This window comes from Ceratotherium simum, chromosome 22 (genome assembly GCF_057802395.1).
Source record: "Ceratotherium simum simum isolate JZ-2026a chromosome 22, ASM5780239v1, whole genome shotgun sequence".
Classification (NCBI taxonomy): domain Eukaryota; kingdom Metazoa; phylum Chordata; class Mammalia; order Perissodactyla; family Rhinocerotidae; genus Ceratotherium; species Ceratotherium simum.
In genome coordinates this window covers 1,242,543-1,267,578 of record NC_141921.1, presented here as the reverse complement: position 1 = coordinate 1,267,578, position 25,036 = coordinate 1,242,543, and the positions used below count along the sequence as shown (strand labels likewise).

Below are 25,036 nucleotides of genomic sequence, written 5' to 3'. Positions count from 1 at the left end.
GTTTTCCATATTCTGGTTAGCCTTGGCCTTAAAAGCTCATAAATCTAATGGGACAGCACATGACCAATAGATCCATCTCTCAGGAGCAGTTCCCATTAACCGAGCTCACAAGACTGACATAAAATCAGAATGCCAACTTATTAATTTACAGCAATAACTATAACTGCCAAGACTACCAAGGGCACAGGGCATTTGTGTCCTCAAGTCAGAGTGTTCTCGCCCTTTCAGGCATGCCACAAAGGAAGCCAGGCTCTAATCAGAAGGTTGGCCAACAAAGATAGAATCAGAAATAGAAGTATGTTGTATGATTTGAATATAAAATGATGAGAAGTCAAGGGAGTGTGATACATCAATGTCCAAAAAAAGGATACAAGCCACAAATAAGAATCAAGTCCAGGATATTCAAAATAACTCTTCAAGGTAGGTACTATCATTATTCCCACTTCTGAGACTAGAAAATAGACCTGAAGAGGTTGAGTGACTTGCCCACTATAGTCACGTGGAAGACTTCAAACACAGCTCTAACTCTGGGGTCTCAAGTCCTAACCACGGTGCTAGATAAGGGATAAAATCCTTAAAACTGCTAACAAAGAAGCCTCGAGCTACCCTTCAGTTTTCTCTTGACACGGGTGCTCTGGAATTCTATCTACATTTTAGCCACTCTGAATTTCCAACTCCTGGACTAGGCCATCACATCTCTTGCCTCTGAACGTGCTGTGTGCCACGCCAAAAACACTCCCATCAACATCTTCACCAGGGTAAGGACGACTTAGCTTTCAGATCTCCACTTTAAATATTTCTTCCTCAGTTTAATCTGTATACTAAGTTTTCTGATCCCTAGATAAAATTACATCTCTCTGATATATTCTTCCATGGGGTCCTCTACATCTCTACCATAATACTTCAAACTGTAAAAATTATTTACTGAATGTCTCTGTATCTTACTTAAATTCTGACCTCCATAAAAGTAGTGGATCGCTACATCCTGGCAGATGGTAGGCACACATTAAATATATGTTGAATTAGTAAATGAAAATCATCATAATAGATCAGAGAAGAGCGATGGCCATCAATTTAAATAGAGTGCACCTGGGTCTAAAAGATCTGTCTTCTAATTGACTGTATTAAAAAATATGAAAAAGAATGTGTCAGTCAGAAGTAGGGGGTTAGCCCAGAAACTGCAAAATGTGGCAGCAAATGCTGGCCAATGTCCATGTATTGAGAAAGTGAATATCTTAGCCTACTGGACCTGATTCTTGTTTGTGGCAGGGTGGAGAATGAAAGAGGGGAGTGTGACTGGAGTCAACGAAAGCTATAATGAGGCCGGTGCAGAAGTTCAGGTAAAAGATGCTAACAGTGGAGATGGAAACATACCAGGACTTGGTGAAAGATTAGATATAAATCATAAAGAAGAACGAAGTACTAAGGAGGACTCCATGTTTTTTCCAAAAGCAACTGAATAGAAGGTGGTATATTTATTGGGAAAAGGAAGACCAAAGAGAAACAGGTGTGAGGGGAAACCAGCCTTAACACTGAATAGGTTTGAGATACTTGTGAAATAGAGAAGAGGAAATAATAGGCAGACATATGAATATAAATGATTAAAAGATTAGGGCTCTTAGGAATTTAATTGTATTAACTCTATGATATAACTTTATTATTGTTCCTATTCTACAGATGAGGAAAACTGAGGTACAGAAAGGATAAATAACTTGCCCAGGGTCACACAGCTAGTACTCTCTCTGGCAAAGCAGATTCTCAAACTTAGGCAGTCTAATTCCAGAGCTCACTCATTATCACTACACTACATAACTTCTTTGGCAGCTGACTGACACCCCCACACTATGGGGACCCCAGAAAGGTTCAATAATTGGTACTTAGGAAAAAAGGGTTGAGGTATAAGGTTCAAATAGAGAATTAAGTAAAAGTGTCCACAATGAATGAGAAAACCCCAACTTTCCTTTCCCATCTCAACCCCTAAACAATGACAGCCAGTTTTACAGGATTCTTCTGCAAAGACTTGAATAGCCACAGAGAAAAAGCCTATCTATATTCCACGTGGAGGTTGCCCAAAGAAAAAGCTAGCTCACTGCCCTATAACCTTACAATGAAGACTACTATCCCAACCTATGCATATAGAGCTTCTGAACAGTTTCTTAGTGCCTTCTTATAAAATACGGACAATCATGAAGCACAAATTTGGGGATTTACACTTCCAGCCATGAGAGAGTAACTGGTACTGGATTTGTCCTCCCACCATAAATAATCATAAAACTGGACAAAATATATGAGGCAAACGTTTTCTGGTACTGGACAAAAGGCAGGACAAGACTGTGATCCTTCAGAGAAGAGAAACACATAACGCGACCCCCAGATTTGTGCCTGCTCTCTGCCTAGAGGCAGTTTCGTGACCACCAAACAGGGAGGTAGAACCCAAGCACAGCATGGTGAGCCCAGCTGAGCTAAGGAGTTAGGAGACAATTTAGCGCTACAGAAGGTGCTGGAATTTGTGGGATAAGGTACCAGAAAGAAGCCTGCCCCAGAAACTGGTATAGAGGTTCCTTGGAAGTTTCTTAAACTGGATTTCATCAAAATTAAAAATGTTTGTTCTGCAAAAAAAAAAAAAAAAAAAACCCTGTTAAGAAAAAGAAAAGATGAACCACAGATGAAAAAAACTACTTTCAAATCACATATCCAACAAATGACTGTACCCAGAATATGTAAAGAACACTCTAACGTCAATAGTAAGAAAACAAACAATCCAATTAGAATGTGGCAAAAGACTTGAACAGATACTTAACCAAAGAGGTATACAGGTGGCAAATAAGCACATAAAACCATGAGTCAGGTTATAAAAGACTAAACCTTCCACAACAAGAAATCAATAATATCTAACCTGAAGAGTCAAGAAATTACAAAATAAACATATTAGAAATATAGAGGGAAATAGCTAAAATAATTTAAGGTGATTTTCACCTCTGGGTGTAAGGGAGGGGGCAATGAGGGCTGTTATTTTCCATTACGAGTTTGTAATAATAAATGACCTTCTATACCATAATGAAATGTGTGGCTACACACACAAATGCACATATTTTTTCAAGGGTAGTATGGTTAATAGTTTCAAATGTTACTAATAGGAGAAAAAAAGATAAAGGTAGGAAAGCAAGCATGGACTATGACACATGGAGGTAGACAAGTTGACCTTGAGAAATGTAATTATGGTAGAGGGATGGGGCAGGAACCAAACTGGAGGGTGGACCTTGAAATCATACACCCTGGGGTTTGAATCACGGCTTCATCATTTTGTATCTGTGAACACGAAAGTAAACCTATCTGGGCTATAGTTCCTTTATCTATAAAATGGAGATAATGATCATAACAATAACTACTTCATGAAGTTACTATAAGGACTAGATTAGGCAATGTATATAAAATACTAAGCACAGTACCGGCACATAATAAATACTAAATGGCAGATAATGATGTTATTATCTGAAAAGGTGATACCACAAAATAAGTGATAGTATAAATATAATATTGGAGGCTTTTATACTGTTTCTCCCTTTTGACAGGAAATAAGTACTTATATTCAGAGACAGCATTTTCATATCCTAAGTGTTCCATAACAAAGATATTACCTATATCATTATGTATTCTTGACTTAACATCTGTAGCAATATTGTTTTCTCCTTTGAACAGAATAAACCATAACATCACAACTAGCAAAAGGTAACCTAGTCCACAACACAATATTTAGTGTGCTTTAGAAAACAAAATCATAGTTTTATCTATCCAGATATACTCTTTTTAAAAAAATAAGGGTTACATATTATAAATAAAGGAATATCAATATTTCTTGAGTAACTTCTCTAATTTCATTCTTTTTTAAATAAAACAGAAAACTTAATACCCAAAAACATAAAACACTATTAACTTCCAAATCTGCCTGGATATCAGAATCACTTGGCAGCTCCTAAACATATTCAGATTCAGAGTTTCATCATCTAGCTACTGATTCAGAATTTCCAAGTGTGGAGCCTAGAATACGAATTTTTTAAAATCTACTCAGCAAAAATATAACAAAAGGCAATCTGCAAAAGAAGAAATAAAATAGCCAATAAAAATGAAACAATATGCTCAACTTTACTATCAGGCAAGAAAATGCAAATTTTTAAAAGCAATGAAATTCCATTTTTTGTCAAAATTAAAAAAAATTAAAGAGATTGAAAACAGTGCTTATGTGGGTATTTAAAAAAGGCATTCTGATACGTAATCAGCAAGATTCGCTATTAACATGTTGGAATAATTGGGAGCATCTTTTAAAAATAAAAATGAAAATGCCAACAATCCCACCCTACAGCTATAAAAGCCCAAGAAGCATAAGGATATGTGTATAAGAATGCCTATTTCAGAATTACTTGTAATAAAAACAACAAACTGGAAATAACCCAAATGTTCATTAATAGGTACATAATTAAATGAATTATCTCCATCACAGAATATTAGGGTAGCTATTAAAAAGACCAAGTTAGGGACTTCCTCTTCTAGCAGTGATGAAGTGAGTAGCTTGTAGCAGACCAATGTTCCTGTAAAAACAATCAGAAAATCTGGATAAAATATACATAATATTTGTTCAAAGGTATTGGAGAGCTCCCAAGTTAGTCAAGACTAGAGAAGCCAAAATTCCAGAAAGAAGGAAAGCTCATTGAGGTGAGTCTGATCTTCTGTATGTCACTCTTCCCCTCAGCGAAATCTGTTACATTTTGAGCAGTGAATAGGAAAGAGGTTGAGAATACAAGGAGAATTCAAAAGAAATACAAGTGGAAAGAGGTGACTAAGGAGAGCTTTCAGCTGTCTCACAGGGCTAGAGAGCCAAAACTTAGAAGTCAGTCTTGACAAGGCAGCCAGATTTGAGATGCCAAGATCTGAAAGACAAGGGAAAACAAAGACAACACTTGATGCCAGTTCACCAAGGCATTTATTGATTCTCGAACTGCACAGGGCACTTTTTTAAACAAAAAGTGGCCAAAAAATGAGTAGAGATTTCAAGAGTCTCAAAGTTCTGTGAGAACAAAAAATGAAGTTCAGGAACCACTATAGAGGAATTTGTTATATACTCCAAGCCTTCAGTAGGCTTCCCTACATAGCAATACCCTTATGAATGAAGGTGAACTAGAGGTAAATTGAAACTTATGAAGACTCAGCTGAGGCTGACTGACTGAAGTGAGCCACTCTATTCTAGCTCTCTACCAGACTACATGTAGAATCCCCTATGATGGAAGAAATCATTATTCAGAGCCAATAGTACTGTTTATATAGTACTGTTTATGTGAAATGTTCAGCATTCAATCAAAAATAAGTAAGCATACCAAGATACAAGACCAAAGGCAAAAATAGACGACAGAAACAGATCCAAAGATAATAAAAATATCGGAGTTAACAAACATTAATATTTAAAGAAATTCTGATTAACAAATTCAAGGAAATTATGACAAAATGGAGAATTTCACCAGAGAATTGAAATTTATAAAAGAGAATCAAATGGAAATTCTAGAATGAAAAAATACAATAACTGAAATTTAAAACTCAAAGATGAGTTTAACGGCAGAATGGACACAGCTGCAATAAGATTAATGAACTACAAGACAGTAATGGAAAAACACACATGCTGAAAAATGGAGAGACAAGGATACAAAATACAAAAAAAAAGAATAACAGCACAGGAGACATATGAAAGTCTCTTACATATACACATATATGTAATCCCAATGCCAGAAGGGGAGAAGAGAAAATGTGTTGCAAAAACATTTGTGTTATGCTATTATGTTCAAAAATAATTACTGAGATTTTCCCAAATGAATAAAAAATATCAAGCCACAGTAAGCACAATAAATACAAAGAAAAGGACACCTAGACACATCATAGTCAAACTATACAAAAGCCAAAGACAAATAGAAAATTTTAGCAGTCATGGAACAAAGACTCATTACCTTCAAAGGAACAGCAGAAAGACTAACAGCTGACATCTTAGGAGAAACAAGTTAGAGAACACTGGAATGCCATCATTAACATACTGAAAGAAAATAATGGCCAATTTAAAATTTTATGCCCTGCAAAAATATTCTTTTAAGAAAGGTGAAACTTCCAGTATGGCAAGAAAAGGGAAGCAGTCATGTGAACCCTCCAGGAGATAACAATTATAAAAACTTGGTTAAAAATAACAACTATTTAAAGATATTGGAAAGTATACAAAATCAGAAGCCAGAAGAGAATTTAACCTTGAAAAACTTCAATAGAAGAAATAAGACAAGAGTTCCTGGCTTTCTGGCCTGAGGGTGTTGCCCTGCTTCCACTGAAAAAGCTGCAGAAAATAGTAGCAGAAAACAACAGCCTCGCCAGCTGAAGTGCTAGAGATCATAGTTAAGGGATGCAAAAGCAGTGAGAAATCTAAAGGAGGAATTCTGACAGTAAGAGAACTACAGAAGGAATAAGTACTCCGTGTAAACTCTGCCCAAATCCCATCTGGCATAAACTACACATATGGAGGGGAGATACAAGGAGGGTGGGTGGGGGGTTATAGAAAAGCAAGCAAAGACCAGAGAGAAAACTAGTCTTAAAAAATAGACTATGGGGCCAAATCTGTAAGTCTGCTGCCCTTTTTTTTTTTTTTTCCACTCAGTGTATTCCTCAACCACGAGCAGTTTGGGCAACAAAAAGCTGACGCCTTATGAGCTTGGAGTATCAGTTAACGGAACCAGAAGCCAGTTACAGCACAGCTGGACATTAAGAGGAAATCCTCAGAAGCAAGAAAACAAAATGGAGGGTAAGCTCCATCTTGGCTTAAATCCTTGATGACTGTCAAATATACTATTGGTTCCTATATTTTACCAGAAATTACTCAATATTAACCTTACCTAGATTTGGATAGGTTAAAGATGCATATTGTAAGCCCAAAAGGAATCATTAAAAATAATGCCAAGAGTTATATCTAGAAAGCCAATGGGGGAGATAAAATGGAATACTGAAAAATATTTAACTCAAAAGAAGGCAGAAAATGAGGAACAGAGAACAAAAAATAGATAAGACAAATAAAAAACAAATGGCAAAATGGCAGACCTAAATACAACCATATCGATAATTATGTTAAATATAAATGGATTATATACTTCAAGCTAAAGGCAGAGATTGCCAAACTCAGTAAAAAAGCAAGAACCTAGTTTATACCATCTACAAGAGATACATTTTAAATACAAAAACTCAAATAATTCAAAAATAAATGGGTAGAAAAAGATATACCAGTGAACAGTAACATATAGAGAAAGCTGGAATGGCTATACTAATGTCAAACAAAATAATGTCAAACAAAAAATACTTCAAGAAGTATTACCAGAGACAAAGAGGGATACTTCACATTCATCAATCAAATCAATAAGAGGATAAAATAATCCCACATTTGTATGTACCTAATACAGAGCTTCAAAATTCATGGAGCATAAACTAACAGAACTGAAAGGAAAAACAGACAAATCCACAATTATAGTTAAAGATTTCAAAACTCCTCTCACTAACAAATAGACAAAAAATCAGAAGGATATAGAAGATTTGAGTGACACTATAAACCACCTTAACCTAATGAATATTTATAGAATATACACTCAACAAACACAGAATACACTTTTTTTTTCAAGTCATGGAACATTGACCAAGATAGACCAAATGATGCACCATAAAACAAGCCCCAATAGATTTGAAAAGATTAAAATCTTACAAAGTATGCTCTTAACAAAAGAATTAATTAGAATTAAACAATAAAACATTTAGACAAACCTCAAATACCTGGATATTAAATGACTCACTTCTGAACAACACATGGATGCAAGAAGAAATCACAAAGGAAATTAGAAAATATTCTGACAACTGGTAATGAAAATACAACATATCAAAATCTGTGTACAGCTAAAATAATGCACAATAGAAAATTTACAGCTTTAAATGCTATATCAAAGAAAGAGAAAGTCAAAGTCAAGGATCTAAGGCCCCATCTTAGAAAACTAGAAAAAGAAGAGTAAGTTAAACCTAAAGCAGAAAAATTAGATTTCACAAAAATTTTAAACTTGTATTGTTCAAAACACACCATTAAAAAACAATAAAGCAAGCCAAAGAATGAGAGAAAATATTTGCAATACACATATTTGACAAAGGAGTTGTATCCAGCATATGTATAAAGAAGTCTTACAATGTAAGAATAAGACAAACAACCCAATTTAAAAATGGGCAAAATATCTGAAAAGACGATTAACAGAAGATACATGAATGGCCAGTACACACATGAAAATATGCTCCACATCATTAGTCATCAAGAAACGCAAGTTAAAAATGTAAATGGACTAAATACATCCCAAAAACGGCAAGAAAAAAAAACTATGTACTTATAAACAACTATGTACTTACACACACACATAAGGACACACAAATAAAATGGAAAAGATATACCGTGGAAGCACTAGCCAAAAGATAGCTGCCATAACAATACCAATAAAGGAAAAAGCGGACTTTAGGCAAGAAGCATTAAAGCAAAAATTAATAGAACTAAAAGGAGAAATAGAAAAATCCACAACCATAATGAGAGACTAACAAACCCCTCTTGATAACTAGAAAAAAAAAAATTCAGCAAGGATATAGAGGATCTGAAACAACAGAATTAACAAACTTAACACAATTGACATATGGGGAACACTGTACCCACAATGGCAGAATCCACTTTCAAGTGCACACCGTTTTAACAAGCTTGATCACATGCTGAGCCATAATGCAAAACCACCAAAATTCAATGTACACAATTCCAATCAAAATCCCAGGCATGTTTTTGTACGAGTGTGTAATTTGATAAGCTGATTCTGAAATTTAAATGGAAAAGGAAAGGACCAAGAATAGTCAAGTCAATCTTGCAAAACAACATTGGAGGACAGAAGCTATCAGATATTAAGACTTATTACAAAGCTACAGTTACGATGCGGTATTGGCTCAAAAATAAATAATAGGCCAATGGAACAGAGGCACTGAAGTACAGTGGATAAAAGATTACTCTTCAATAAACAGTACTGAGTCCATTAGATATCCATAAGGAAAAAAAAATTATCTTGACCTCTTCCTCATATTATATATTAAAAAGATAACAAAACAATAAAGCTTCTTGGAAATAAAAGAGGAAAAATTTATTGAGGTAGGCAAAGATTTCTTAACCAGAACACAGAAGACACCTACCTAAAAGGAAAATTTCATAGACTGTACTATATTAAAATTAGGAAATTCTTGATATAGCCAATCTGTGGCCCATTATTTGGGAACCTCCTAATCTATGAAGTCTGATAATTCACTTAATTCTACTTATGTAACATTCAATGAACTACTTTTGCTTTTGTGAATGAGTAATATCTTGATTTATGAAATTAAATCCATAAAACTCATAATGAGAAGTTCAAATAATAGTGATTTTTAATAGTTAGGACTTTTAATAACTATTGGAAACTCAACAAAGAATCAAATACAATTTGAATTTAAGATATGAAGTAGTATTGTTTCCACTCATTTTTTAAACTGTGGTTTTACTTCTAGTGTTAAATCCTACAATAATACTCAGTTATCACAGGTGATTAAAAATAGCAGCCAGACATGAAGTGCCCTGTTGAATAGACATGAACAAAGCCCACTGAAATCAAAGTAAAGGCCCAGAGCTGCTCTCAGTGGCTAGCAAAAATAGGCCATGTGCTGCAAGAAAAACCACCTGAAATATACAGAGTAATAAGCCTGCTCTTGTACCATTTACTTAAACGGTAAAAATTCAGTTTGCTCAGCCACGATCATAGCTACAATAGGATAAACCTTTCTCCAAGTGGGGAAAAACAGCTACACATCATCTTATTTACTCAAAAACCCTCCTTAGATCAAGAAACAAGGGAGAGGAGTAAAATAAAGATAGCATTAGCTTCCAGAGGGCACAGATTTAAAAAGGTACTAATGAAAAATTGTATACAGTCCAACTCTCATTCTCTGCCCACGCCAAACCTCACTAAGACAATGCACATTTATCTTTTACTACGTGAAGGACACTGGGTATTCTCAACTACTAAACATTTTACCTTTGCAGCAAGCTGTAGTCCAATTTTGTCAGCTTCAGCCTCCAATGTTCTACTGTATGGTCTATCAAATATATACTAAGAAGAAATAAGAAAGAAAAGCTCTATTAAGACTATTTCATAACAAAAGGAGTAATAAAATGAGATTTTTAAAATTAATTTCATGGAGTATCTAGGATAAAGATTTTATGCTCTCCATGATTAACATTTAAACACCACCATGGTATAAAACATAAAGTGCAGCCTTTATTTCCTCCATCAGAGATAATATTTTTAAAACATGGAAAGAATAGAAAACAATCATGCCTACAAACTTCTGGAGAGTTAATAGTATCATATAGAGTAATTCTGTTTTTCCAATTATAATCTCTACCTACCATGTAGAGGATTCCCTAAGAAAGCTTACTGATGCAGGCTTTGAATATGGCCAAGGAACAGTCTGATCTTGCAGTTTTAAAATAAAACTGAAAAAATATAGCTATATAACAGCCAGTAACACTACTAGAGGATTTATTTCAGTTAGAAAATTAATCATATAACAGAATGTTTCTTCTTTGATAAATTATCTTCATTTCCTCTTTCTTTTCTAAGTATTGATTAGTTAGGAAAATGAAATTTTCTTCCAATTTCAATAAAAAAATACACATAGATATTGTAACTTTAATTTTCCTAATTACTTATATTTATGTGAATGCTTTCCAGTTAAATTCTAATTTTCAGTAAGTACTAAACTTTGTAAGAGATGGATCAATAGGCAGGACTTTTGAGAAAAGAGCTATTAATTGGGGAAGCAATTTTTAAGAGGCAGCTACACGTCAGTGATGGCCGGAAATAATATAATCAATCTGATACATGGTATGTGACCATTAGATATGACTTTCTTCCTTCTCAATCATGTGTGTTTTAGGTTGCTGAACTATATCGTATAGTGTCTTCACTCTCCATGAATAGTCTGCAGGTGTCCCATCAAGTCTACTGATAGTATAACTGATTAAAAACATTGGCTTTGGGGCCGGCCCATGACTTAGCGGTTAAGTGCGCACGTTCCACTACTGGCGGCCCGGGTTCGGATCCCAGGCACGCACCAACGCACCGTAGTCCAGCCATGCTGAGGCAGCGTCCCACATACAGCAACTAGAAGGACGTGCAACTATGACATACATCTACTGGGGCTTTGGGGAGAAAAAGGGAAAAAAAAGAGGAGGATTGGCAATAGATGTTAGCTCAGGGCCGGTCTTCCTCAGCAAAAAGAGGAGGATTGGCACGTATGTTAGCTCAGGGCTGATCTTCCTCACACATACACAAAAAAAAACCAAAAAAACATTGGCTTTAAAAGGAGAGGAACTTAGATTCAAGTCCAAATGCTCACGCTTACTAACTGTTAAACCTAGGCTAATTGCTTAACCCCTCTAAGCCCTGTAGCGTCATACGTAAAATGGAGTAACAGTACCAACCAACTAGAATTGCAGAGAGGATAAAACGAGCAAACAATAATAATAGCTCCTATTTACTGCATCCTTACTTTGTACTAAGTACTGCGCTAAATGCTTTAAATCAATGGTTTTCTACGGGATGTGATTTTGTTCCCGAGGGACATTTGGAAATGTATGGAGACATTTTATATTGTGGGGGGGGGGGTGGGGTGGAGGCTGGGGGAAAGCCAGATGTTTAGAGGCATCTAGATATTTAGAAGCAAGACAACTCCTCACAACAAAAAATTATCCAGTCCAAAATGTCAGTAGTGCTTACACTAAGAAATCCTGCTTTAAACGTATCATTAAACCCACAACAATGCTTTAAGTTAGCCAGTACTATCATCCCAATTTACAGATGAAGAAACTGAGGTGCAGTAACCTGCCCAAGTTCTACAGAATTTAGGTCTAAAAGAACCTCAATTCAAACACAGGTCCATCTGATCAGAGCCTGTATTCTTAACCCCTGTACATAATTAATCCATAGTGTTCATCCTAGTGCCTAACATATAGTAAGCACTCAATAAATGTTAGCTAATATAATGTTACTAATAGCTCTCAAAACCCTACCTGGTAGCACTCTATGAGGGCTGCTACATTATACCCAAATCTTTAAGATCACAAAAATAGAACTCCCCAAGAGTTAAGTGAGGGCCCCTACTCCTCCTCTCCTCTGGCAAACGTCAGCAATTCCCCTCCTTCATGACTTCACTATCAGCATCCCCTCGGCTCTCCAATCACAAGGGGCAAGGCTTTCTAGAGAGAAAAATATTTCTTTGTCACCAAAATTTGGGGGGGAGGGGCTTGATTTAAGGAAAAAGAGTTCAAACAGAAGAAATCTCTACTTTATTTTCAGTTTAATTATTAAATTAAAGAATTACACTGAAGTAGCCAGATTCGTCAAGTATTTCAAGGGAGAAACAGCTACAAGTTATCTTTCTTATGACCAAATCTTCTGATTCCATTACAGAAAAAGCTATTTACTGATGGATGGGGAAAAAACCACATTAACTCCTTTGACTTCCCAGAACATCAGTGTTAGAAATAAAATTCAAAATATGAGATCCTATAACCTAAACAATAACTATTCTTTCTTTCTTAAAAGTTCCCTTTAAGAACCTTTATTTCAATATAAATGAAGTCAAATGATATGGTAACACTGAATGAAAGACTTAGTTATTCAATTTCAAAAGCAATTTGTCTCAAAGAATTCTACGCATTAGATTTAAACAGCACCCAGATGGCACTCTGATGGGTTCTCTACAAATCATTAAATAAACAAATAACAGATTGTTCCTAAATAACCAAACCTCCCAGGACAAGAGGAAATATTTGAGGGAAGATGTAAAATAAAATAATTAATCATAGTTAACAAAGTTATTATCAAGATAGCAAGATCTACTTGCAGTAGGGCAGTGTTTTGAACAAAATGAAGGAATTAATAAATTTTATGAGATGATTATCATTAACAAAGCATTAAAAACTAAAGTTAACAAACATCTAATAAGACGGTTCTTTCAATATTTTCCAGGCAACGTTAGTTTAACTGGGAGTGAGGTGGTGATGGTGATAAAGCAGCTTCAGCCAACCCTGTGCCCATAAAAGTTTATAGGTTTTAAGAGATCCCCATCAAAATGCAAATATTTTGGGGAGGGGGGAATCAGTCAGTTAGCACACCACAGTCACTAGGAAAGAAAAAGTGGAAAGTTTGAAGGTAAAGCAACAGAAGGAAAGGAAGGGTTTGTGACTGGGTTTTCTCTCTGAAAGACCAATAACTATATCAAAAAAAAAATTATGTTAGCCAAAAGCTGCTAAGCCCTTCAAACTCATCCAGATCCACCATTTGAGAGATGCAGTGTTTTCTAATTTGAATGCTTATTATCAAGAATATCCTCTAAAAATGAGAAAACATAAGACTAAAAATCAGTACTCATATTTCTTTTTTTTTTTTGATATGTGAAAACATATTTGTTGCTTTATAGTAATATTAAAATAGCCTCACTGCAGACCATTACAAATTCAAGTTCTTGTCTCAGACTTACCTCCTGCAATTTAGACTGTATCCACTGGCCCAAAAGTGCCAAACTATCTCGAGGACAAATGGCCCAAATCATTGTGAGAAAAATCAGACCTAGGAAATCCAATAAATGAACCAAGCTAGCCTTTTCAGCCTGAGAATAATCAAAATAATGAAAATTACATTTAATACATTGAAACAGTATATGCTTACATTTTCTAGTTCATCATATTAAATGATTACATGTGTATAACTGACCAAGACTGCAAGTTCTTTTTCTTCTATGTGCTTTATCCTTTCCCAGTCCGTTTTTCCCATCCCTTGCTTACATAATTACATACTCATTCATTCATTTGACTCATATTTACTGAGCCACTTACCATCATTCAGATACAATGACAGGTTCATTAACCTACAGTTTCATATATGAACAAGCATAATCATCTTATGAAATAAGTACAATTATCCCTATGTATAGATAAAGAGACTTAAGATGGAGCGAGGTTCAAAGAATTGTCTAAATTCACACAGCTACTAGTAAAAGGACAAGTAATCAAACCTAGGAAGTCGAGTTTCTAATATAGTCACAAAATCTTTTTGAAAATCAAATATATGTGTTTATTATACTTATATTTTTGGACAGAGACTAAACCATACCTAACACATGAAGCAGTTAAAACAATGAACAATTCAGAAAAAGATTGGAAATTTATTTTAAATAAAAGTCTTTTGGTCTTCATGGCCTAAATATGATGCATGATTCATTTATGCAAGTTTGCAATTTTATAAGTCTGGTATTTCTCACCAGGAAATTGGGTTCAATGAATTTTTGTATTTACTTATAGCAGTAACAAAAAAAGGTTTTAGCTAAAATAGTTGTTTTGAGTATAATGCACTGAATTGTCTAGTGTTTCCCATTAAAGCTGATTAATAAATGTTAACGTTAATACTGATAATACAAGAATCATTACTTATTATTTATTTAATTACTATTAATTAAATTATTATAAGAATAATTTATTATTCTTAATTATTAAAGAATATAATTGCTATTACATAGTCTTAGAAAACTAAAAATAAAACAAATCTGTGTACTTCCGGAAGAAAACAACATAAAAGTCTAGATAAAATCAAAATGGAGCTCCTAAAAGAGAAAACATAGTGTTGATAATATCTAAGACCTCTGACAAAGAAATATGAATATTTTCTATTTTTAAGGCTGCTATTTGCTTTTTATGCCTTATCTAATTATTGGCTCTTGCCCTGATAGAGATGACAACAATATGCTGAATGACGCATTGAACTAGATGCCAGAAAAATAAATGTACTAAATATGAACACCTTTTTTTTTCGTAAGGAAGATCAGCCCTGAGCTAACATCCAATGCCAATCCTCCTCTTTTTTGCTGAGGAAGATTGGCCCTGGGCTAACATCTGTGCCCATATTCCTATACTTTACATGGGACACTGCCATAGCATGGCTTGACAAGCGGTGCATCGGTGCATGCCCAGGACCTGAATCTGCGAACCCCAGGCCACTGAAGCAGAGCGCGCGCACTTAACCGCTGCACCACCGGGCCGGCCCCCTGAACACCTTTTAAATACTAAAAATGGCCAATATTGACTGATTTTGCAGTTATGAATTCATTTATTGAAAGATATAATCTAGTTCAACTGCTTAGATTTACGCTTGTATATATTCATTTAAGGAAAATATTTTTTAAATTTTCCTGTAACTCAGAAGAAATAAGATAATTACTATTTTTGCTTTGGAATAGCATGACTTTGACCCACCTTATCTTATTAATACTCTAAGGAATAGATAGAATTTGAGATGACTTTTAGAGAGATTAATAACATTATCATTTCCATTTAAAGTTAATATTACTTGCATTTCAATATGGCATTTCACAATCCTTTCACTATTTACCTTCAGGTTTTCAATTAAACAAAATATACCTCTAACTATGGGGACAAAAGAGGTATGCGTATTTTTTTAATGAATAAAAATAAAAATATGAGTAAATATATTACTTTTCTGGACTCATACTAAGTCAAACAGATGTGTATTCACAGGAGCATAAATCCGTCTGAATTCTATGATCTATAAGAAAAGTGTTGCCAACAACCAGGTAACTGAGGTAAAGGAAACGGCACCGGCCTTGCAAAGAGAAGACCTGGGGTAAAGTCCATATTCTGCCACTTTGTCACGTTAGTCATGTTACCTGGAGTCTCTTAAACACCAGTTTCCTTATATACAATACAGGGATATTAAATACACACCTCATAAGGATGGTATTAAAATTATGAATAAGAAGGCACATATTAAAAATCTCAGTAAACTGTAAAATGGTAAGGTATCATTATTATTACTCTGTGTTAATTATGTATGGTATATCATTCTAGATATTTTCAAAGATGTTCCAAGCTATCTCCCAAAAACAAATAAAAAAGCAGGAAAACTGATTTACCCACTTAAATAGTAATATCATTTTCCTACAGTTAATTTTCTGACTAGATTACAAGTATGTTAATAATTATGGAAAGTTTAAAATCTAATTTTAAATAATTAGAGGTTGAGAATAATGACTTTTTAGCAAAAGAGACAGCTCATAAAAATAGTATTTAAGAGAATACTAATTATTCAGTACCAAATACTAAAGACCATAAAAATTCTCAACATATTTTTTCAGGTAACAGAATAAGACAACTACTAAAAACTAAAATTCCATCATTTAAAAAAAAAACTGAAAAGATTCAGTTCTTTAAAAGATTTAACTTGCTAGCTTCAAAGCAGTATTTCAATAACTGAAGCTTCATTTTAGGTACTTACAGCATGCCCAAGTACCGCATGTGCTATTTCATGGCCCAGAAGGAAGGAAAGTTGATGAATGTCAGTCACACTATTTAAAAGCCCAGTGAAGATAAACACTTGTCCATTCTGCACCATGAAGAAAATAATGTCAGCAATTAGAACACTATAAAAAACAAAGATGTTCCATTTAACAATTAAACATTAAGTTTGAGAATGTTTACTTACTGGAAGCACAAAGGCATTTATATCTGGGGAATCAACCACATGAATAATCCAATTGATCTCAGAGATCCCTGGAATATCTTTATTGCATTCAATTAAATGATAAACCACTTCTTTAACAGTCAGGTATCGAGGATCTTTCTCAGGTAGCATATCATTTTTAAATTCTTCCATCCACTGAAGTATTAAAAAGAAAAGCAGTCTTTATTTTAAAAGAGTTTTAGCTCCACAAAATGTTTATACTGCTTTGTGGAGAGTTATATGGCTACTTGTTGTTGAACATTTTAAATTTTAATTATGTAAAAATCTGTATATATTAAACACTCAGATTTCTCAGATTTGAATTATTCATACAAAGGCAATGTGGTTTCTCACAATGGAATAAATTCTAATAACTAAGATTTTTCATATAAATTGGTTGAAATAAAAATTTCATTCATCTTTTCTATAAGCAAATAAAATGCTTAAATATTATTTCTCCTTTCCTAAGTATTTTAGAAAACAAAACACTACCTAGAGAACATAAAGATTTCATATAAGAGGGTAAAATACAAAAGAAAATTCTTTTATAACCCACTAAATAGAAAAATATCCTATACTTAATAAGAAAGTTAAACTTCTACAAAAAAAAGACATTTCATTAATTTTGAGTGTTTTATTCACGTAAATGGAAAGGACATTACTGAAATTTAAGAACCACTGGGCATTTCATTTTCTCTGTATTATGCTGATTAAGACTAGCCACCATATGAAGACACTTTTTCTGAAGCTATTCATGAGAGACCCCTTCAAGTGTACTGAGAAAATTAAGAATGTTCTGCAAATACTACTTTAATTTCCATAAAATGTATAATTTCTTTCACATATAGATCAAATTTGTAAGCTCCTTCCTTGAGATGCATTAAAAATAGATGATTTTGTAGAATTTGAATTTGTAATAGTCTTTATGTCAATTAACATTTTTAAAAAGCATGTCACCAATGTAAAGAAATAAATAAAAAACCCTATTATGTTAACTTGATATTATCAAGCAGGTATTTATTTGTAGGTTAAAAAATAAGAAAAAAAGAATATATGTATGTACATATAATTTGTTAAAGCTCCTTAGTGATATGAACGGTAGAAAATGCACCAATTTAACACTAGGCCTATCTCAATCTCTCCAGGACACGTTCCTCAAACTTACCTCTGACTAGACTATATTCTAAGAAACATCTCAAACCTCTGTATAAACCCCATTAGAAAAGAGTGGTCTTGGGCTGGCCCCACGGCTTAGTGGTTAAGTGCGCACGCGCTCTGCTACTGGCGGCCCGGGTTCAGATCCCGAGCACCCACCAACACACCGCTTCTCTGTCCATGCTGAGGCCGCGTCCCACATACAGCAACTAAGAAGGATGTGCAACTATGACATACAACTATCTACTGGGGCTTTGGGGAAAAAAAAAAAAGGAGGAGGATTGGCAATAGCTCAGAGCCAGTCTTCCTCAGCAAAAAGAGGAGGATTAGCATGGATGTTAGCTCAGGGCTGCTCTTCCTCACCAAAAAAAAAAAAAAAAAAAAGAAAAAAGAAAAGATTGGTCTTATCTTAAGAACAATGTTTTTTAGTGAAAAAACATCGTTATTCTTTTTGTTTTTTGTGAGGAAGATCAGCCCTGAGCTAACATCCGATGCCAATCCTCCTCTTTTTGCTGACGAAGATTGGCCCTGGGCTAACATCCATGCCCATCTTCCTCTACTTTATATGGGATGCCGCCACAGCATGGCTTGACAAGCGGTGCATCGGTACGCGCCCGGGATCTGAACCTGCGAACCCCAGGCCGCAAGCGGAGCACTTAACCGCTGTGCCACCAGGCCAGCCCCCGTGATTTCTCTTTTTAACAGTAACTTTCCATTGACAAACTCAGAAGCTCAACTCGAATAAAAAGATATCAAGATCTAACCATGCCGAAGCCGCAGAGTGAGGCTATGAGACTTCAACAAATATTGATCAAGCACATACTGTGTGTGCGTAACGCAGTGGAGATGGAAAGACGGTCTGTCCTCAAGGAGCTCACTAGTAGACAAAACATTTAACTACCTGAGTTATTATACTCTCCAAGGAGTTAAGGCTTCTGAATTCCAACTTTATTTTGCGTTCAAAAAATACAATAAATTGCCAAAACTAATGTTTGGAAAAAAAACTTATTCTACTTTACTTTCAAGGTACAAAAATTCAGACTACAGATATATTTATTAAAAAAATATATACTAAGCACTACTTTGTGCACTGCACTTAAGATAAAATGATACACAAAACACACAGGGTCTCTGCCCCCATGGAGCTTAGTCTGACAAGGGAGACAGATCAGCAAATAAATAATTCTGTAAATAATTATGTCACCCTCATGGTAAGTGCTCTGAAGGAAAAGCACAGTATGCAACAAGAAAATGAAAGAGAACTATCCCCAATATAGCCAAGTACTGGACACAATTGCAAACAAGCTGATTCATCATTCAGTCTGTAGGAAGGATACCCCCTAGAGCCTAAGTAGCCACTCTGTCTAACCCAGACTGGATAATCAAGGCAGGCTTTCCCGAGAAAGTGACATTTAAGGTAACATGTGATGAGCATGAGCTAGCTGGGTGAATGGGAGGAAAAGCAGTGTAGGCAGTAGGAATACTAGTTATGAAAGGTCTGAGGCCTTTTGGGAAAAAAAATGCTAATTTCCTATCAAAGACTAAAATAAAAAAGTAGTGCATGTTTCATATTTAAGAAACTTTCCTGCTTTGAGTATTATATTAAGCAATATAATTAAAAACAAATCTTACTACTTACTGCTTCATATTCCAGTTCTGATAAAAGTCTGAAATGTTCTTTTCCCAATAATAGTAACTTGCTCCTTCCTGTAACTGGACTCACTTCCAGATGAGTAAAATAAAACACTATGAAGAGCAATATAAAACTACTCAAACCAAGAAATAACTTCCATTTGTTCTTCCTTACACTTTCTTTAAATAGTTCCTTTTTGTTAGGAGGAAGTGCCTGCCACCATTTCCTTATGCCCCTAGAACAAAAAAGAAAAATTCAAAGTTCAGATAATAGTATCAGCACATCTCATTTACCTCACTAGAATTTTATGTCATCAAATACTTGAATTTTTGTGATATATTTCTCTATATAGATGGTTTTCTCGATTTATAAAATTCTTAGCTAAATGATGAAAAAGTAATCAATTATAAAGAGCTATAGTTAAAAATTCTAATGCTCATTTGAATTTTCTTCAGTCATTTTAAAGGCAAACAAAAATGAGGAGCTATTTTACCAAAATCACCACTAGTTAACGTTTATTGACTGCTTACCACATGCATAGTACTCTTTTAATTGTTATACACATGTCATCTCATGTAGTCTACATAATAGCATCGTCACAGAAGAGAAAACAGAGACACACAGGAGTGAAGCAATGTGTCCAAGGCCATGGAGGTACTAAGAGGAAAACCAGGAAATGTGATTCCAGAGTCTGAGCACTGAACCACTTAAGAGGGGATAAACTGCCCAGATAACCATCTGAGGGGGTTACAGTACAATAAGTCTATACCTTTAATCACCACTCTCCCCACTGCTCATCAGACTCCCAGCACAATCTGCCAGTGCTTCAGCAAGGTACAAGGGAAACCACCTCAACCTTGATTTTAGAAACAAATATTGCTCAGGAGCAGAAACTCCACTAGCCCCTCTAGAACATGACAAACAAGAGGTAAGCAGAAGTGTATAAGCACTGTAAATAAGGAAATGAGAGATTTTATAGACAACATCTGAGGAGTTCCAATTTCTGCCAAGCAACAGTACCCTCTGCTGCTTATCAGCCGCCAGAGACATTCTGACAACAAGCAAATGTTTCCAATACGGAGACAAAGAGTTTTCCTTGTGAGTTCATCTGTGAAATCACAAGAAAAATTTAAAATATATACGTAATTCTCTTGACAAAACTTATTTTATAAAATAACTTCTTTAAGTTATCTTTAAGTGACACACCTAAAATGCCTTTAAAGTGTTTCAACCTAAAAAGATTAAACCAACCTTTGAAGTATACTTATTCCCTATTTAAAACTTTATATGACTTATTATTATTTGTTTAAAATGTATGAAAACATATTCTAAAAGGAAATTTGAGATAACTTACAATAGTAACAACAACAACAAAAAAGTTAAAAATAAATAATTAAAAAGGATGAAAAAGAGCTATTGGCCCAAGAACCAACCAAGGAGATTCTCTCCTCCACCAAACTTTTTTCAACTAGTCCTTGACTCTTGGATTTCCATGTTCATCTCTGCATTGTCCAATTTTAGCAAGAATGCTGCTAAGTCAGATTAGCCAGAATCCCCCATCTTCCACATCTGATCACCCTTGATATCTAACCAGGTTCCTCAGACTTCACCAGCACCCAGGTGATGTCTGATCACCCTCACCTGCCTTCAGCAATTAGCCTGTTAGGTCTGTTAACGCAGACATCCCCCCGGCCCGCCCCCCCCCCCCCCCCGCCGCCCCCTCCGCCCCTTACCCCTGATGTTTCCTCTTAGTAATTTTCCATCCACCAACCCCTACCCTGCTCCTTGGCTATAAATTCCCACTTGCCCGTGCTGTATTCAGAAATGACTGTTTCTACACTGAGCTCTCTTTCCCCGGACTACAATCGTCCTGAATAAAATCTGCTTTTACTGCTTTAAATATTGTCCAGCACTGATTTTCTCTGACAGTCATTACTTAAATTGAAAGCTAATGTAGCTGTCTATTTTTTGGGTGCCAATGCCAAATGGTAAAGAACACAATAAATTACAGAGTACAAGTTCTCAACTTTTGATAAAAAGAAAATTAGGTTGGTTAATATGGAAGTGAGAAGGTGCCAGAAAGGATTTCATCATTATCAAACATACAGCTTTATAAGGAGACAATGCTTAACTTTACCTTCCTTCAATCTTCACAGAGCAAATAAGAGAAAACAGGATTCATTATGGGGGGATTAAATTAAATATAAAGTACTATTTAGTTGTAAAAATATTAATTATTATAAAAAACTACCAAGAGCAAATATAAAGATTTGTTGGAAAAGAACAGAAAAATAAATAAATAAATATTAACAGTTTAATAGTTAACTTGGCTAGGAGTGATCCCATTCTTAAATAAGCAAAGTTGTTCAGTTTCATGATCCATTGCCTCAAATTCCATAAACTAAAAAGGAACGTTTGTAAGCACTGTTCTCATCCATAAGTTATAACCAACATTTCTGATTCTTCTTGTAATCATAAAGTCAATCTTTTAAAAAGTACCTAGGGGGCCAGCCCCGTGATGTAGCAGTTAAGTGCGTGTGCTCCGTTGCCGTGGCCCTGGGGTTCAGATGCCAGGCGCGCACCAACACACTGCCTATCAAGTCATGTTCTTGCGGCGTCCCATATAAAGTGGAGGAAGATGGGCACGAATGTTAGCCCAGGGCCAGTCTTCCTTAGCAAAAAGAGGAGGATTGGCAACAGATGTTAGCTCAGTGCTAATCCTCCTCAAACACACAAAAAAGAAAATATCTTTACAAGATAAGAACAATTTTTTAAAGATCCTATTTCTATACTATAAGTTAATATGTAGTAAATTACTTTAAGATTATTAAATCATATATAACAAGACTAGGTAGAACCAACTATTTAAAAACTTAATTTTGAGCTAAATATGAGGGAAATCTAACAAATTTTCTTTAAAAGTATAGTTTTATAAATACTCTTTAATAAAAAGTTTACTTTTTTAAAAAGCATCTTACCTGCCTACAATGATTGCGAGTAGTTTCTGCACTGGTTTAAGAACTACCAACAAGAGAGGAACGGGAGCAGCCTGAAACCGTGGAGAAGTGTGGAAACTCCTGATGTCTCTCACGAGAGAAGAGCTTAGAGGGCGCAGTGCTGAAAGAGCAGGAACTACCGCAACTTCTTCTATCAGTTGCTGTCTTGAAAAAGAGACATTCTGTGCAGTACATTTCTGGGTAATCATCCAAATTTCCTTACTTTTGGCACATGAGAGGCATCCTGTTCTTTTGTTATTAAAAGTTCTATAGAAATGAAAGTTTCCCGGCAGAAAAGTCAGTCTATCACACTGATTTATTCGCAGGCCCTGATACTTATTTACTGTACGGTTAATCTGTACTTGATGACAGTCTGGCGAGGTTTTAGCTAGTGTGTTACATTTTCTCCAGTTGGTCAGTAAATTAAATCGGAAGAAAGCACAGTTTCTAGTAGCAGACTGCAATCCATAGATGAAGTTCATCTTTCTTTTCCTTGATTATCTGGAACACAAAAAATAAACTATAAATATCTTTAGAAAATACTTACTTGCCAAACTGGGAATATAACACTTATGAAATAGGTGTGTCAGTTGTTCTTCCTTTAACACAGCTCACCCTAAATTACCTTGGGTTTCTACTCACCACCCCACAGCAGTGCATTTCAGTAACACAAACCAAAGAGGTCTTACTTACTTTTTTTTTTACTCTACAACATGTACTTTAGAAACTTGAATTTTTTCTTCTTTTCATTTTTTATTTTAGTTGGGGGAATCTATTTTTATTTCATCAGCTAAATTATTTGGGGAATCAGAAATGGATTAGATAAAAACAGCAGTAAAATTTTACCAATTGTCAATAACTGCAGGAAAGAAGTATGTAATGGAATGATAAAGTCTAACTTACAAGATATATTTTTTTAAAATACAAATTTATTCCTTTCAGACATAATCCTCGTGCTTCTGACTAAGGCCAAGATGGAGTAAGTGGGACCAGACTTATCTTCCCACCTAAAACAACTAAAAAAATAGACGGAATAAATAAAACAATGGTTTCAACACACTGGGCATTAGGCAATGAAGGACAGTGATCCCTGAGAGATAGGAAACAATAAAGTGAGCTCTACAATAGGCAGAGAGGGGAAACGTAGGCGCATCCCAACAGTCCCTCTAAATTGAAGAGATGAAGCTGGAAGTTCAAGTAGGCCACGGTAGCTAGAGCTCACAGAGCAGAGTACAAGACAGAGCTGCACAGAGAAAGAACTCCAGAGACCTGCAGAGAATCCCCAACTTGTACCCAGCCGAGTTCTGACCAGGGTGCACAGATGATAAAATGCCCTGGAGAGGGGAAAGAATCACCTGAAAGAATCTGAGGAACGATATGCAGGGCTCACAGAGGGCAGAGTATAGCACCTGTTCCCACCCTTCAAAGTGGAAAACCTATCAATTCATGGGGCATTGGGTACAGTACAGTCATACATCGCTTAACAAAGGGGATATGTTCTGAGAAATACGTTGTTAGGTGATTTCCTCATTGTGCGAACATCATAGAGTCTACTTACACAAACCTAGATGGCATAGCCCACTACACACCTAGACTGCATAGTCCTAACCTTATGGGACCACCATTGTATATGCAGTCTGCTATTCACTAAAACATCATTATATGGCACATGACTATAGGGTTTTGCCTCAATATTATAAAAATTAGTCCTAGACTAAAAGTTGCTCTGGCCCTATCTAACAAAGATTAAAAGCAACATTCAAAAAGATCAAACTGTTTCTAAGTAACTTAACAGCATTCCAGAAAAAAGCTCAAGAACAGTTATAAGAATACAAAAATATCTAGCACTTAACAATGTACAATTAAAAATTACCAGGCATGCAAGAAGCAGGATATGTGACCAATAATTAGGAGAAATATCAATCAACAGAAACTAACTCCTAAGTAACACAAATGACAGCACAAGTAGACAAGCATATTAAAGTAATTATTATAACTATATTCCATTTGTTTAAGAAGTTAAAGGAAAATTCAAGCATGTTATGTAGAGACATGAATATATTTTTTAAATAGACCTACATTGAATTTCTAGACAAGAAAACTGTCTTAGATTAAAAAAAAAAAAAAAAAAACCCCAATGGATGAGACTAATAGCAGATTAGACATTGTAGAAATAAAGACTTGTGAACTTGACATACCAATAGAAACCATCCAAAATGAAATGCAAAGAGAAAACAGAGTGGGAAAAAATGCACAGAGCATCCCTAAGGTGTGGAATAACTTCAAGTGGCATAATACACATGTAACTGGAGTCCCAAAAAACGGGGGTAGAGCTGGTAGACAGAAAAAACACTTGAAAAATAATGACCAAAATTTTCCAAATTTGATGAAAACTGTAAACTCACAAATCCAGGAAATTTAACAAACCACACACACAAGAAACACAAAGGAAACAACTCCAAGGTATATCATTATCAAATTTCTTAAAACCAATGATGGAGAAAATCTTAAATTTGACATTTAGATGAAATGGATAAATTCCTTGAAAAACACAAACTACCAAAGTTCAC

The 25,036-nt window shown here is 35.1% G+C and overlaps 1 protein-coding gene across 5 annotated transcripts in view; it reads right to left on the bottom strand.

The window, feature by feature from the left end:
- Positions 1-25,036, bottom strand: part of OMA1 (OMA1 zinc metallopeptidase) — a 76,827-nt gene that overhangs the window by 39,220 nt on the left and 12,571 nt on the right. For 3 of the 5 annotated variants that reach the window (XM_087445849.1, XM_004438613.3, XM_087445848.1), the window contains exons 2-7: positions 22,449-22,967; positions 19,477-19,705; positions 16,665-16,838; positions 16,458-16,565; positions 13,651-13,779; positions 10,140-10,214 (exon numbers count right to left, since the gene is read on the bottom strand). In XM_087445849.1, the coding sequence (XP_087301975.1) occupies positions 10,140-10,214; positions 13,651-13,779; positions 16,458-16,565; positions 16,665-16,838; positions 19,477-19,705; positions 22,449-22,948 (1,215 nt within the window). In that variant the 5' untranslated portion in view covers positions 22,949-22,967. Of the gene's footprint in view, positions 1-8,752; positions 8,898-10,139; positions 10,215-13,650; positions 13,780-16,457; positions 16,566-16,664; positions 16,839-19,476; positions 19,706-22,448; positions 22,968-25,036 lie in introns of those variants that run through there. The other 2 variants (XM_087445851.1, XM_087445850.1) reach the window with 2 other exon arrangements.